The sequence below is a fragment of the Calypte anna genome, chromosome 1 (assembly GCF_003957555.1).
Source record: "Calypte anna isolate BGI_N300 chromosome 1, bCalAnn1_v1.p, whole genome shotgun sequence".
Lineage (NCBI taxonomy): Eukaryota > Metazoa > Chordata > Aves > Apodiformes > Trochilidae > Calypte > Calypte anna.
Window position 1 is genome coordinate 189,098,583 of NC_044244.1, and position 13,870 is coordinate 189,112,452.

The following is a 13,870-nucleotide window of genomic DNA, read 5'->3' on the forward strand; positions in this document are numbered from 1 at the left end:
TTTTGCACAATTATATGAGGGCCTCACTGCATCTGAAGGAGTATTTAGTGCTCCAGTTATACCTTGAAGCTGTTGAGTTGCAGTCTAGGCACAAATGCCACCAGGTACCGCAGCTTTCTGCTACAGACTTCCAAGTTTTGTTTTCTTTACACCATCTTTTTATTTACCTCAGCCCATTCTGTGGAGCCCAATAATCCAAATTCTTCTGCATCCCAGCTAGCAAAAATAATCGTTCGCTTAGGTCTCCAACCTGCAATCACATAGATAAATGTGAAAATTAAAGTTAGAAAGTCTAGGCAAACAGTTAACTGAAAGTTAATTGAATTCAGTTTTAAAAATGCCATTTAATTGATATAGTAGTAAACAAAATACTCTCTAAACTACATATTATTGCAGAGACATATATTATTGCAGAGACATTTCCTCTGAATTTAGTATTTTCATTCCACACAACCAAGAAGGTACCATTACTCTAAGGAGAAATGGGAGGGAATAAATTCAGCCAATCAAGATGCAATGCTACAAATGCATCTCTTCTATGAATTTGCATCTTTCATAGGGAGAAACACTTTTGTAGAGAGGAAAAGTTAAATAAAACCAGCTGCTTATGGGAGCATCCAACACAGTTCCTCAAAGCTGATGTTTTCCGTATCTATAATTTCATATCTGTAATAAGTGTTACCTTCCATCTTCATTTTGCCAAAACTCCTCACAACCTCTTGCAAAACAGCTGCACCTGTAGTTGGATCAATACCACCAAATACCCAAGAATCTCTATGACCTCCTAAAATGATATATCTGTCTGGAAAAAAACACATATTATCAATCCTTAATTTAAACACATTTATGTTATGTCTATTTCCTTTTATTGAATCCATTCTTCAGTCAAAAGAAATATGTATTTTAATATCAGTGGTGAAATTATCATTTTCAAAGGTAAGCTGCAATTATTTGTTTACTCTATTAAAGTCTATATAGGAAGACAAGAAAAGTTTAATTCATATTTTTCCATTTTAAAGTCTTTCTTATATATGCCCTGTTACTAAACATCAACGGTGCGTTGAGGTCCTAAATCATCACTGGTTTTCTGTACTTTGCATCGTGTTAATTTTTGCAAAGGCAAAATGTACAAATGACATAATGAGAAGCCTATAACACCTGTAAAATGACCTATTGTTATAAAAAAATTCTCTGACACCTTTCATTTTATCATTCCCACTTAAATTAATTCTTGGGAATGGAAATGAGAAAGAGTGGGGTGGGAGGGACAGAACAACTATGGAGGATTTCTCAGATTCCATATTATCAGGATATCTAAAAACCTTGGTGTTTTTTGCAACATGAAAACAATTTCATGAAACGTAACATAAAGAAGGAATTAAAATGCCCAAGTGCTCAAATGCCAAATGCCGGATGCTCACCTGGTTCCACAGCTCCTCTGAGGATGCCAATGACATTGTAAATTCGTGTTATTTTATTGTTTGTATGAACATGCATTCTGACTTTTCTGAAATGAAAAGCAGCATGGAATAACTGTATCTGACTGAGAAGGCAATAAAAAGGCAACATAATAGCTTGTAAACCAGAAAGATTGTGTTTCTGTTCTGTTTTCTGTGCTCAGCACTGATCTAACCTGTCAGGCTGTATCAGTGGCACGTTTTCTGTTTCAGTTTAACCTGCTGACAGAAAGATGACTTAGAAACAAGGTATGTTTCTTTGCCCTTTCTATGCCCGCTATGATGTGGGCCAGTCTATAAACTTTATTTATTGAAATTTCTTGGAATACTATTTATGGGGTCAATCTGATTATTGTGTACCAGAGGAGTAAAATGAAAATCATATACAGTAATTAAAAAGACATTTATATTTTGACCAAAAGGATAATTATGGATATGCATATTTTATAAGTAATAAACTCTGGTTTTCTAGTAAAATTCCATGTAATAAGACAGAATTAGGACAAAAGATTATTAGAAAAATTAATCCAGAAATAAACTGAAATCTCTGTTCAGGACAGCTGATCTGATTTTTCAGTCCTCCATCTCTCCCCCAACACCAAATAAAGTTCAATCATGAAATTTGATAAAAGGGAAGGAAATTCAGGTACTGGGAGAGCAAAAAAAATTGTACTATTCAGTCCCTTTTAACCTGTAGAAGACAGAAAGCATCAAACTAAGTTTTTTTTTTAATGTGTCTGGCATAACCCTGAGAGTTCCACATTTGAGGCAATCTCCTCATCAGCAAATCTGCATAGCTGTCAAAACCTAAAACTCCTTCAAGGACAAGCAACTGGATTTTTGCCCAGAAAAGAACTGACTGAGTATGCATTTACTCTTTCTGCTTTTACAACTTTCTGCTCCGGCTCAAAAGGTTCATTTTGATATGGAGCTACTCTGAGAGAGAACTATATGTAGGATTAGCCTATATTTACAGAAATTATAAATTAAGTAGGACCATATTAAAAACTGCATTCAAAGTATTTTCCATGTTTTATGGGTGAATAATAATTTTTTTTGCCTTTGTTGCTCAAGACATTCCAAACAGCACCTTAAATATGTAAAATATGCTTTCTTATCTCTTGTTCTTCTCTATTCATTTTCAGCCAGTGTTAAAGAAGAAGAAAGAATAACAATTAATGAAGTCTATAAAATTAAATATTCAGGCACACAGTTGTTTTAGAGGAGGTGGAGCAGTGATAATGATGCACCTTTTACACACTGTTCATTGCTGCCCACTCCCAGTCTTCATAGCATAAAAATGCACATGAACTGAAATTATTTTTATGTGACATATTCCTATAGAAAAGGGATCTTTAGCTTTATCTATGGCAGTTTATCAGTTATAAACAAGAAGACATGCTTCGATAGCTCCTGACAATCAGGCAAATTCTTGACAACCAAATTCAATTGTGATTCAGTCTGAAAGAGACCGACTCCATTAGTGTAGAAGACACTATTGTTTCACAGCCTTTCTGGTTTTGAGTTTTTTTCTCAATGTTTTATAAATAGGCAGGTGTTAAAACAGACCTTGTAGAAGAGTTGTCTGCAAATCCTGGCCCTATGTTATAGGACACGTTGAGATGTCCTTTCCAGCTGCTGTCTGGAGCTGCAGCTCCTCCCATTGCACTGTTAAGTGAAAACCAAGACAAATGTAGTTGAACAGTAAGTAGGCTAAACCCCTAAATTTCCTAAATGATTATTTCACCTAAAATAGGGTAGTTTTACAAATTTCCTAAAAAAATTATGCCAGAAACAAGCTTTGAATTCTCCACATTTTCTGAATCACGCTGCTACTAAAGAACAGTAAATAAAAGTATAGTATAGATTATAGCATCTTAGTGCAACAAATTTTACTGCACATTTATGCATACTGACTTTCTGGTGAGGAGCACTGATGTGTACTTACCGTAATAATACTTCTGCATCATGATATCCAATGGGATGGACTGGGATTTTGGGAATCCCTACACCTTCATTAACTTTATACCTGAAAGTGTACTCTGAGAAACCAGAACAAAATGACAAGTTTACTGTGTTCTTAGCAACTTTCACCAAACTGGAAAGACCTTGGAACAGTGCAGCCACACAGAAGCCAAAAGCATGCATCAAATTTTTAATTTACACAATTTCTTAGGAAACCGAATTGTAATGAGCATAAATGTAATGAGCACAAAGGCAATAGTGTATTTGCACAACTGTTTAAGAGAAGTCCTCACATGTGGTGCAGTTATGTTATTATAATTCCTCAAAGCTGACTCAGATAACTCAGCTGGTGCATGAGTTGAAGATGGCCTCGAGCAGCCTGTTGAAAAGCTGCAGAAGGCATCCACAGATCCATTTACCTATATCAAAGATGGTCAATGTCTCTCTGAAAATGGTGGCCCAGGCACACAGAAATCTATCCTGTTATTTCAGCATGGTGTTGCCTTATGTCAGCAACAGAGGTGACGTAGGACAGTGAGCTTTCCAGAAACACCCCTGTGTTCCCACCTCCCTGGCAGAAAGCATTCGTGGGAACTTTAATTCAGACTGAATCCAGAATGCCTACAGAGACAAGGCAAGCACATGGTGCCAAGTTTCAAAAACTTCGGCTACTTTTATTCTTTATACAGAAGTTCTACTTCCTGTAAACAGCACTTTAAACTGTTCTTCTGTTTGGAATTTTGGCTTAGCAAGGAAAAATAGCTCCAAGAAAAGCTACTACTCCTCTTTGATGGTAGACTATAATCTAGTTAAAACTGGTCTTCCTGAGAAATATAGATAGCCAATAGTGTCTATAAATTCTCATCCATTTTCTATGACTTCACAGTCTGTGAAACTACAAGTCTGCTATTCTGATATATATAAAGCTGAGATCATACAAAGAGATTTTCCTAAAAACTTATTTTCTTTGCCAACTCAATAGCAACCAGTTCTAATAACACACGAATAGAATTTAGTCTATAGCAACAGGAAAATTAACTACTGCGAAAAATAATTCTAAACAGTTTTTTCTTTGCATCTGGAGTCAAAATAGATTAATTTCTAGTTCCAACATGAATTTCAGCACCAGTTGATGAAGTACTTGATGTCCCAGTGCATAAAGTACTTAATGGCCCAATGCACAGAACATTCATTCACCTTTTGCAGGATAACCTGGTGTCAGAGGGTCCCCAGCTCCATTCAGGTTTAACACATTCCCACGCTGGGCTCCTTTGCCTGGAAGGTTCCAGCCATCTGGATAAGCATCTACTCCTGGAGCACAGTAGTCAGCAGGGTCTGAATAAAGTATGATCCCTTGGGCTCCGGCTAATATGGCATTTTTAACCTGTGAAATTATTTGCTTTTAAGAAATGTTTTTTGCTTTTTTTTCCACATTAATGAATCTGTAAGTTGCCATTTACTTTCATGGGGACATAGCTTTAGCAGCTGTAAATGACTACTGGCTCAGCAGAGGAATGAACCACAGTCAAACACATTATGTTCATTACTTGTGTCACACCTTTAGTCATAGTTCATGGATATAAAATAAAGCACAGGACATAAAACTGAGGCATAAAAGCTTTCCACTATCCCCACTGTCCAACTATCATCAATTTTTTCAGTTATCTAAAGCCAAAAGACTTCAGTTGGTTATTCAATCTCTGTGAATCAGATTGTCAAATACTTCCTTCTTCAAAATACTAAAGTTATATGGATTAACAGTATTAATAGCCTTGGCTTAACAAACTGCTCAGTTCTCTAAACCAGTCTCTTGTAAGAACTGTTTAAGGAGTTTAGAGTCATCTGGGTGTTAGGAGATCATCACATTCAACTGCTTTTATTGTTTTGGAATTTATTTTTAGAATGTGGTGACAACGGATACATCTCAGGCTTCTTTCTGCTCATATATGTTCCAACTTCATAGCTCCTGCCAGCTCTACCATGAGCAGTGTCTGAAACACAGAGAAAAAAATAAAACACAACCCTTACTTTGTTTCCTCTGAAGATCTTCCCATATCTGGCAATGACAATCTTTCCTTTACAGTTAATTCCCATTTCACGTTCCAGCTTAAAAAAATCTTCAGTGCGGCCATAATTCACATATACCAGATCTCCCTGCAAAGAAGAGGAAAGGAGTTTCATGGCAGCTGGTTACTCAACAAAAAAAATGTTTCTTTTCAGAAGCACAGTTTTATTCAATATGCATGATATAGTTATTTTTATGCATTTCTACAAATGAGAACCAGTGCTTATAAAACCAAAGGATTTTAATCATCTTCTATAGGAGGCATTGGCTCAAACTCTTTGCCTTTTTATATTATTCTTCACTTAACAGCAGCTCTGTGAACTAAGGTTGGAAACTAAACCAATGAAGCCTACTATACTAACAAAATTCTGCAGTCATGAAAATATTAAGATATTCCTTATATATTATCTAATTTACAATTGTTATTTATGTTTTCATTCATCTATGCAATGCAAGGCTCTCTATGACTTCTCCCTCCATAATGAATTATCAGACTAAGGGAAGGACTTTTGTAGCCTTAATCCAAAGTGTCTTTAAAATTAATTTATATATTGCTCTTTCTGCTTAAGACTTACTTAGAATCATAGAATAATTTGTGTTGGAAGGCACCTCTAAAGGTCATCTAGTCCAACCCTCCTACAGTAAGCAGGGACACCCTCAACAAGATCAGATGGGTCAGAACTTGATCAAGCCTCAACTTGAACACCTCCAGGCATGAGGTCTCAACTATCTCCCCCTGCAACCTGTTCCATTTTTCCGCCGCCCTCATGGTAAAGAATTTTTTCCTTACATCCAATCTCAATTTACTTTTCTCTACTTTAAAACCATTGCCCTTCATCCTATTACTGCAAGTCCTTATAAACAGTCTATCTCCAGCCTTCCTGTAGGACTCCTTCAGGTACTGGAAGGTCACTCTTAGGTCTCCCCAGAGCCTTCTTTTCTCCAGGCTGAACAGCCCCAGCTCCCTCAGCTCTTTGTAGGAGAGGAGTCCCAGCCCTCTGACCATTTCTGTAGCCCACCTCTAGACCCACTCCACTCATTTGATTGAGTAATGTGGAGTAACCTGAGATGCATCCAACATTTTCCATAAAGATAAATGCTTTTCATTTACTATGGGACTCAGGTTTCTAGTATTTTGATAAGCTTTCTTTTTCTAATAAAATTCTTCTGACCATCACACAGTATGTGGCCTAACTGCATTTGTGTTCTCTTCTACTAATGGTTCATTAAAACTACTACAGGAAATATTCTGAGATGTTGCAGCAATCTATTCCAGCAAGTGTTTTGCAAATTATGACTTCATCTAGTAATAATATTTTTATTTTTTTTCTTACCTCTGGCACTCCTTGTGCTGAAAAAGCATTATATGGTGGCAGTATATCTGTAACATTTTCATACCCCTGTGGAGGTGGTTCAAACAATGATGTATTGAAAATCTATCAATAAATGAAAAGTTTTTAGTCAAAACTCTACCATCAGGCACAAGTTTTTATGCAAAGCTTGGTTATCGCAAACAATATGCTACTTTCCATGAAGTGTTAGCAAAAAATACAACTCTATGTAGCAAGGATAAATTTATACAAAAGAACAGCTAGGGATACATAACTGAATTTTTACAACAGGATGAAGATGTGAATGGAGACACAATTCACAGGTCAGACGATGCTCTAAGTCACTGCCTGAATCTAAGCAAAGAAGCAGCTGAAAATTGGCATGAAGTAGTGAGGATAAAAAGACATCTAGATCATCCATGCCACCACAGGTATTTTTTTTATTAGTCCCACCTGTATTATTATTCTTCTTTTCATCTCTTTGCTAGTTACGCTCCAGTTAAAACATGGTGCCTTTCATCACTATGTAACACTTGTGTTACCTCACAGCTTGTGTCTACCCTTTGTGAACTGGTGAGATTATAGCTGATGGGTTCTTATAGAGCTTCTGGAAAAATTTCTTCAGTCTTTCACCTCTAAGCTCATGTCATCCCTTAGCACATATTCCTTAGTTTCTGCTAGGGTTCCTCACCACTACTTATATGCTATAATGTACAGCAGTTACACCTTCTCTCTCCTCTCCTCTCCTCTCCTCTCCTCTCCTCTCCTCTCCTCTCCTCTCCTCTCCTCTCCTCTCCTCTCCTCTCCTCTCCTCTCCTCTCCTCTCCTCTCCTCTCCTCTCCTCTCCTCTCCTCTCCTCTCCTCTCCTCTCCTCTCCTCTCCTCTCCTCTCCTCTCCTCTCCTCTCCTCTCCTCTCCTCTCCTCTCCTCTCCTCTCCTCTCCTCTCCTCTCCTCTCCTCTCCTCTCTCCTCTCCTCTCCTCTCCTCTCCTCTCCTCTCCTCTCCTCTCCTCTCCTCTCCTCTCCTCTCCTCTCTCCTCTCCTCTCCTCTCCTCTCCTCTCCTCTCCTCTCCTCTCCTCTCCTCTCCTCTCCTCTCCTCTCCTCTCCTCTCCTCTCCTCTCCTCTCCTCTCCTCTCCTCTCTTCTCTCTCTGGCTCCTTGTTATTTCCCCTGGCTGTGCAAAATGGAGAAGGTGAATATAGACCAACTCTTCATTATTACTTCCAACACTAATTTAGGAGACACTATGGGAAGCCAGTAGGATCAGGATCAAACAAATGAAACAAGGCAGTACTTCAAGGTACTACAAGTACTACAAGGCAGGTAATATCTGTGTGGCATTCCTTACCTCATCATAATATGAAAAACAAAATTGTACAGATGTTCAGGCAGGGTTTGGATAGGTAATTGGAAGACAGATCTAATGAGGGTCACTAACTGTATAAATATTTGGAAAAGAGGTCAAATGAGGATTCCTAAAGAGACTAATTGGAACATGCTTAGAGGACCTCTGAGCAGAAAAGAGTTAGACACAGGAAAATTAGGCTACCTTGAATACATTAACTTGTTCTTAATTTTCCCTGTGTGTCCAGTTAAGGCTGTTTCTGGAAACAGAATATTGGCTCAGATGTATCTTTAATATGAACCAGTATGGCCAATCTTACACCTTACAGTCTACCAGTGTTCATCAGAGCTTCTCTAAATATCTTCTGTGTACTGTATGGAGATTTTGTACTGTACTGAGATTTTGACCACTTTGCTGCTCTTCTTCATGCTCTGGAAAACCATTTCTAAATATGAGTTCCTTTTGCACTGGGTTTTTTATCATATTATAAAGCACATGCTGGGATGAGTGGGTGGGAAAACAGCCAAAGACACTGTTTCTGTAAAGAAGCCTTACATAAATACAGTTTAATCATTAAAAACAGCCCACCTCATTCCCCCAATCATCAGTTACTGAGATGTAGTTTGGCTCCTTTTCATCTGGGTATGAAAGAAGCACATCATAATGAACAAGCTCTGCTGAATCCAGTCCAAATTCCTTCCACTGGCCTTGAAATTGTTTGGCAAGAAGAAGATTCTGCTCAGTTCCTGCGAGGTGAGGCAACTTGGTAAAAGAGCTAGAACAAAACAGAAAATCTCTATCACACAGCAAATGCAGAAAGGCACAATAGTGAACGGAGTGAATAGAAATCAGTGCATCTAAGGTTTATCTCCAAGACACGTGCCTGGAAAGTAAAGTCTTATAGTCTGAGAGATATAACGTGATTGTTTATCAGTGCCTGCATCAGCCTAAGCACAAAATGTAGTCAGAGCAGATCTTTCCTGAGGCCTGAAGATTAAATAGCTGAACCTTTCTCTTTGCATAACAGGAACAGTAACATCAACACAGAAGCAATGAAAATCAGTGTCAAAGGCATTCATCAAAAGAACATGAGCAGTATGCAAGGAGCAGAAACAGATACAAAAAAGCTACACATTCAGAAAGGACATCACCAAATAATTCTGTTATCAAATGATGGGTTTGTACAGTGTTAGCATAACATGTACTAGTAAGCTTTATTTGAAAATCATTAAGTCAAATTATCTGCATGTATTTGTTTTTTTGTTTTTTGTTTTTTTGTTTCTTAATCAAAAGCCTGAATAATAAAAGTCTTCTTAATAACATTTACATCCAATTAGATATAACACATACTGGTGATAAAAGTCAGAAACAATATCTAGCATTTCTGGGCTATTCTTCACCAATCTGTCTAGAGTCTGTCTGGCCAGTGGGATGTCAGATACCATTAATTACCATTAATTAGTTTGCCAGATATCATGATTAGTGCCCCTTCAACCTGTCAATTCATACTATTTTCAACCCAAGTAACAATTTGTTCTTTGGCAAGTGCTTCCTCAGTTTCCAAATGAAAATGCTGTGGGAGATGGTGTCCAAGGCCTTGTTAAAGTCAGGGATGTCACAGGTATTGTAACATCTCAACTGGTGCACATAGCCAGTCATTTCCTTAGAGAAGACAATCACCATGATCACAGTGATCATACAATCACACAGGAAAAAAATTGATGGCTATTCCTACCTCTCTCTATGTACTTCATGTGTTCAGACACAGATTCCAGAAAGATGTTTGGTCACTTTTCCAGGGACTGAAGTGAAGCAGACCCTCCCACAGTTCACCCAGGTTGTCCTTCCTATCTACTTAAAGACAGGCACATCAGCCTTTTTTCAGCCACCGAGGACCTTCTTCAATGACCAGAACTTCTCACTGACAACAGAACAGCCTTGCATTCATAACATCCAGGACTTTCATGGGAATCTCATCTGGCTCCCTGGATTTGAATGCATCCAGATTCTCTATGTAGACCACAACCTTCTGCTCACCACTGTTGTCTTTCCCTCTCTTTAAACTGGGAAGGTATATACCAAGATCTGGAAGCAATCTTTGCCAAAGTTTGTTGCCTCTTTTCTTCTTGCACTTTAATTCTCTAAGTATATTAAGTAGCTTTTGTTTCCTTACGTACTCTTAGTTTAAAACTTCATATGCCATCAGGAAAAATACACTGAATAACATATGATGCATTTTTTCCATTTTACACTTCCAGTTGCATCTTTTCCATCCTTTTTTGTCAATTTTATGTGTAATCTTTTGATATTTATGATGCAGCCGTTGAGTTACATGCTGAATACCAGGTTTTGTTTGAATATATTTGTAGTGCACAGTAATTCTTTTCTTTTTAATTTCCAGTGGAATACAGGGCAAAACAAGAGGGTATTTATATAACCCTAACATTTTAGATGTTTTGAAAGAGCTGCATGGATGCATTAAAAGTATATTTAATAACAACTATATCACAGAAGACTTAACTAGTCATACACATATTTTGTGCATAGACAGGGCCCTTCCACTACTGAAAAAGAAGATAGGGTATAGTGGAACTTCAAGCACCCAATTAACAGCAGAAAATCCAATATGGCCACAGTAAAGGAAATATCAGTTGTACTTATACAGACCAGCCATGCAAACCCTCTAATATTTGTAGTACAATATTTTTAATGTAACCATGTTCGACTTAGACTTCCTTTTTCAACTGAAGGTTTAGGGAGACACTGGATAGATTAACAATCAAATGTAATTAACAGGAGCCAATGTATCCCAAATACAATAAACTCATTTAAGTCCATGACAAAGGAAATTTACCTGATATTAGACCTTCAGTCACCTGTGAGGAAAACCCAGACACTTCTACTGTATTAAATCAAGACTGTGGAAAACCATAATAAAAAAATTAAAAAGTAATTAAAAAATTATTGCAACTTGAGGGAAGTACATTTAATAGTACCACCACTTCAAAAAAGTTAACTTCAAAAATAGACGTGGGAGGAACAGAGGGGTTGTGAGTCTCTCTCTCTTCTCCTTTCCCCAGACATTCTGTACAAATCAAATACTTCCAAAGCATCTTCACTGCTCTGCTTTCAGAGGCTACTCCTGATGTTATCTCTGTCTGGCTTTTATGACTGATAAAATTATTCAAAAAACAACACACACAGGGCTTACCGAAGGAATTGTTTGATGTTTTCTGCTTTCATTTCAGCCACAAGTTTCTGTCTTGCATTTTGATAGACTTCTGAAGTGCTGGGGGATTTTTCGGTTGGTTTTGTAAACCATCCTGAAACACATTTGAACAGCTTCCTACTCAACAACAACACAACACCAGTCTTCACAGATTTGAGCCCATGTGCAACTTAAAGTACTGAACAGTCTCCTTAAAACCATGAGGATGAACCGGGCTTAGAGTGTTCTGCCAGTGTTCTGGCTAAAACATGGAAGTGAAACAGAAATGTACAATATATTTAATTGTCAAATTACCAAAAAAAAGTAGCATAATTAAAAGAGTACACCCTAAATCTCTTGTAAAGACAATCCTCCTTTTAAGACAGATTCATCTCATTAATTTTAAAATATAGTTTAAATTCTCAATTAAATGTTTGCAGTGGGAGGATTGAACTACAGATAGTCATGATGAAATTCCCTTATTTAATTTAATATATATATATTAAAATATGTGCATAAGTGTCTTTAAAATGAAGGTCTTGGTCTCAACAGCCACCCTGTCAGCCCTATTGCAGTTACAGATTTTGGGGAAGGTCAGGTTTGTTAATTATTTAATAATTAACCAAATAAAGTTGACTGTGTCCCTAGTCAGTTTTAAACAGTTAAAGATTTTTCAGTTGCCATAAATCTGAAAGGGGAGAGTATATCAACTATAAGAATTTGCCTTTAAAAATTCTTAATTAAATGCTTTCAGTGGGATTGAACTACAGATAGGCATGATGAAACCCCCTTATTTAATTTAATATATGTATTTTAAAATATGTGCATAAGTCTCTTTAAAATGAAGGTTTAGGTCTCAACAACCACCCTGTCAGCTCTATTGCAGTTACAGATTTTGGGGAAGGTGGGGTTAGTCTATCTAATAATTAATCAAATAAAGTTAACTGTGACCCTAGTCAATTTTAAACAGTTAAAGATTTTTCAGTTGCCATAAATCTGAAAGGGAGGAGCATATCAACTATAAGACTTTGCCTTTAAAAATACCCAAATCCTTTTACTAATATAGCTAGAAAATCCCATAGAAAATAGGCATAATAAAAGCAAGTATATCTTCTGTCACATGCACAATATATATCACCTGTTAGACCTAAATTCATTGTAGTAACACTCTGAACATAACACTGATAGTAGTGGGCCAAAAGTCCAAATTGTTCAGAATCCTGTTTTGAAGCAGGGCCAAAAGATGATATTCAGGGAATTTTATAAGAACAGCACAAGCACCAGAAATTTGCAGCTCAGGGCTCTCCTAAATCAAAGTAATGTTTTGATTTTTTTTCCATTTTGTAGCCCTCATGACTTTTTCTTTCATGTTTTAGCATGTGTGTGCTACAACTCAAGGTGTGTGCTACAAGACAAGCTTAAAAAGGACATTGAAAACATGCAATTTTAAACTTAAATTCGAATTCTGCAAGTGGTTGCAGAAACAAATATAACAGTCCAGTGAAATTCTTTGTATGTGAAGGACAACTGAGCAACTCCACTCTTGCATCTCAGTCCAAACTCCTCCTCCTCTACATTCTGCCCTTCATTTCTTAAAATAGCAAAGGAACAGGAGCACTGGAAAAGATCTTCAGTAAAAATCAGGAAATACAAATAAAAAAATAATCCTGGAGGTTCCACAATCACAGAAGTTTCTAACTGTTCTATTAATCTCTCCTCTGAATCTCTGTCTGCCTGTGACAGAGAGCTCAGTTCAACAGGGCTTTTCTTGGGCTGAAGCATGATGGTTTATATTCTTCATTCCCTAAAGACCTAAACAGGCAAAGGGAACAACCCTTGGGAAAAACAGTGGGACAAGTACTTTGTTAACATCCCTAAAAAGGCATTAAAATTCCCCGATGGGGAGCTAACCACAACAGAATTTGCACGAGTACCAGGAGAAGGCAAAAGCTGTGGGTTGAGCCCTGATATCTCTGTACTCACCTGCAAGAAAGCCCAGCAAGCAGCAGCCCAGCATCCCAGGGCAGCCCAGCCATGTGCAGAGGGTGGCCTTGCTCCTGGCCATACTGGCTGGCAGCTCTGCAGGCTGTGAGGAGGGCAGGAAAGCAGCTGCCTTCCTCCTCCTTCTTCTCCTCCTTCTCCCGCCCCCAGCCACAGGACTGCCCCAGCTTCTGGGATTCTCAGTTCTCCTCCTGCCTAACCAGTCTGAATCCCTGGATGATGATGAGGAGGATATATTTTCTGACTGTAATAAAACACCTCTGTCTCTTAGTCTCATTCCCCAAGGTGCTTTGTGTGGAGCTGTATCTCTGTAACAAATATGCATCCTGACTGTGCACCAAGAAATGCAAAAGCACTGTTTTAAAGGCTAATTTCTATTAATGATCAGGACATTCTTTTTTTTAGAAAGTTCCTGTTTTAGGCTTTATCACAATCAGGATTTGTACCAGGGGAAGCGGCAGAGAGATGAAACGGAGGAAGGAAAATATATTTTTTTCTTG

The 13,870-nt window shown here is 37.7% G+C and overlaps 1 protein-coding gene across 1 annotated transcript in view; it reads right to left on the reverse strand.

Annotated features, from left to right (window-relative positions):
• Window positions 1-13,492, reverse strand: part of LOC103534520 (N-acetylated-alpha-linked acidic dipeptidase 2) — a 31,912-nt gene extending 18,420 nt beyond the window's left edge. The window contains exons 1-11 of the mRNA XM_008500494.2: window positions 13,353-13,492; window positions 11,373-11,484; window positions 8,750-8,936; window positions 6,822-6,923; window positions 5,451-5,576; window positions 4,620-4,806; window positions 3,406-3,499; window positions 3,027-3,125; window positions 1,422-1,507; window positions 683-802; window positions 168-250 (exon numbers count right to left, since the gene is read on the reverse strand). Of these exons, the coding sequence (XP_008498716.1) occupies window positions 168-250; window positions 683-802; window positions 1,422-1,507; window positions 3,027-3,125; window positions 3,406-3,499; window positions 4,620-4,806; window positions 5,451-5,576; window positions 6,822-6,923; window positions 8,750-8,936; window positions 11,373-11,484; window positions 13,353-13,434 (1,278 nt within the window). The 5' untranslated portion in view covers window positions 13,435-13,492. The remainder of the gene's footprint in view (window positions 1-167; window positions 251-682; window positions 803-1,421; window positions 1,508-3,026; window positions 3,126-3,405; window positions 3,500-4,619; window positions 4,807-5,450; window positions 5,577-6,821; window positions 6,924-8,749; window positions 8,937-11,372; window positions 11,485-13,352) is intronic.
• Window positions 13,493-13,870: the final 378 nt, after the last annotated feature.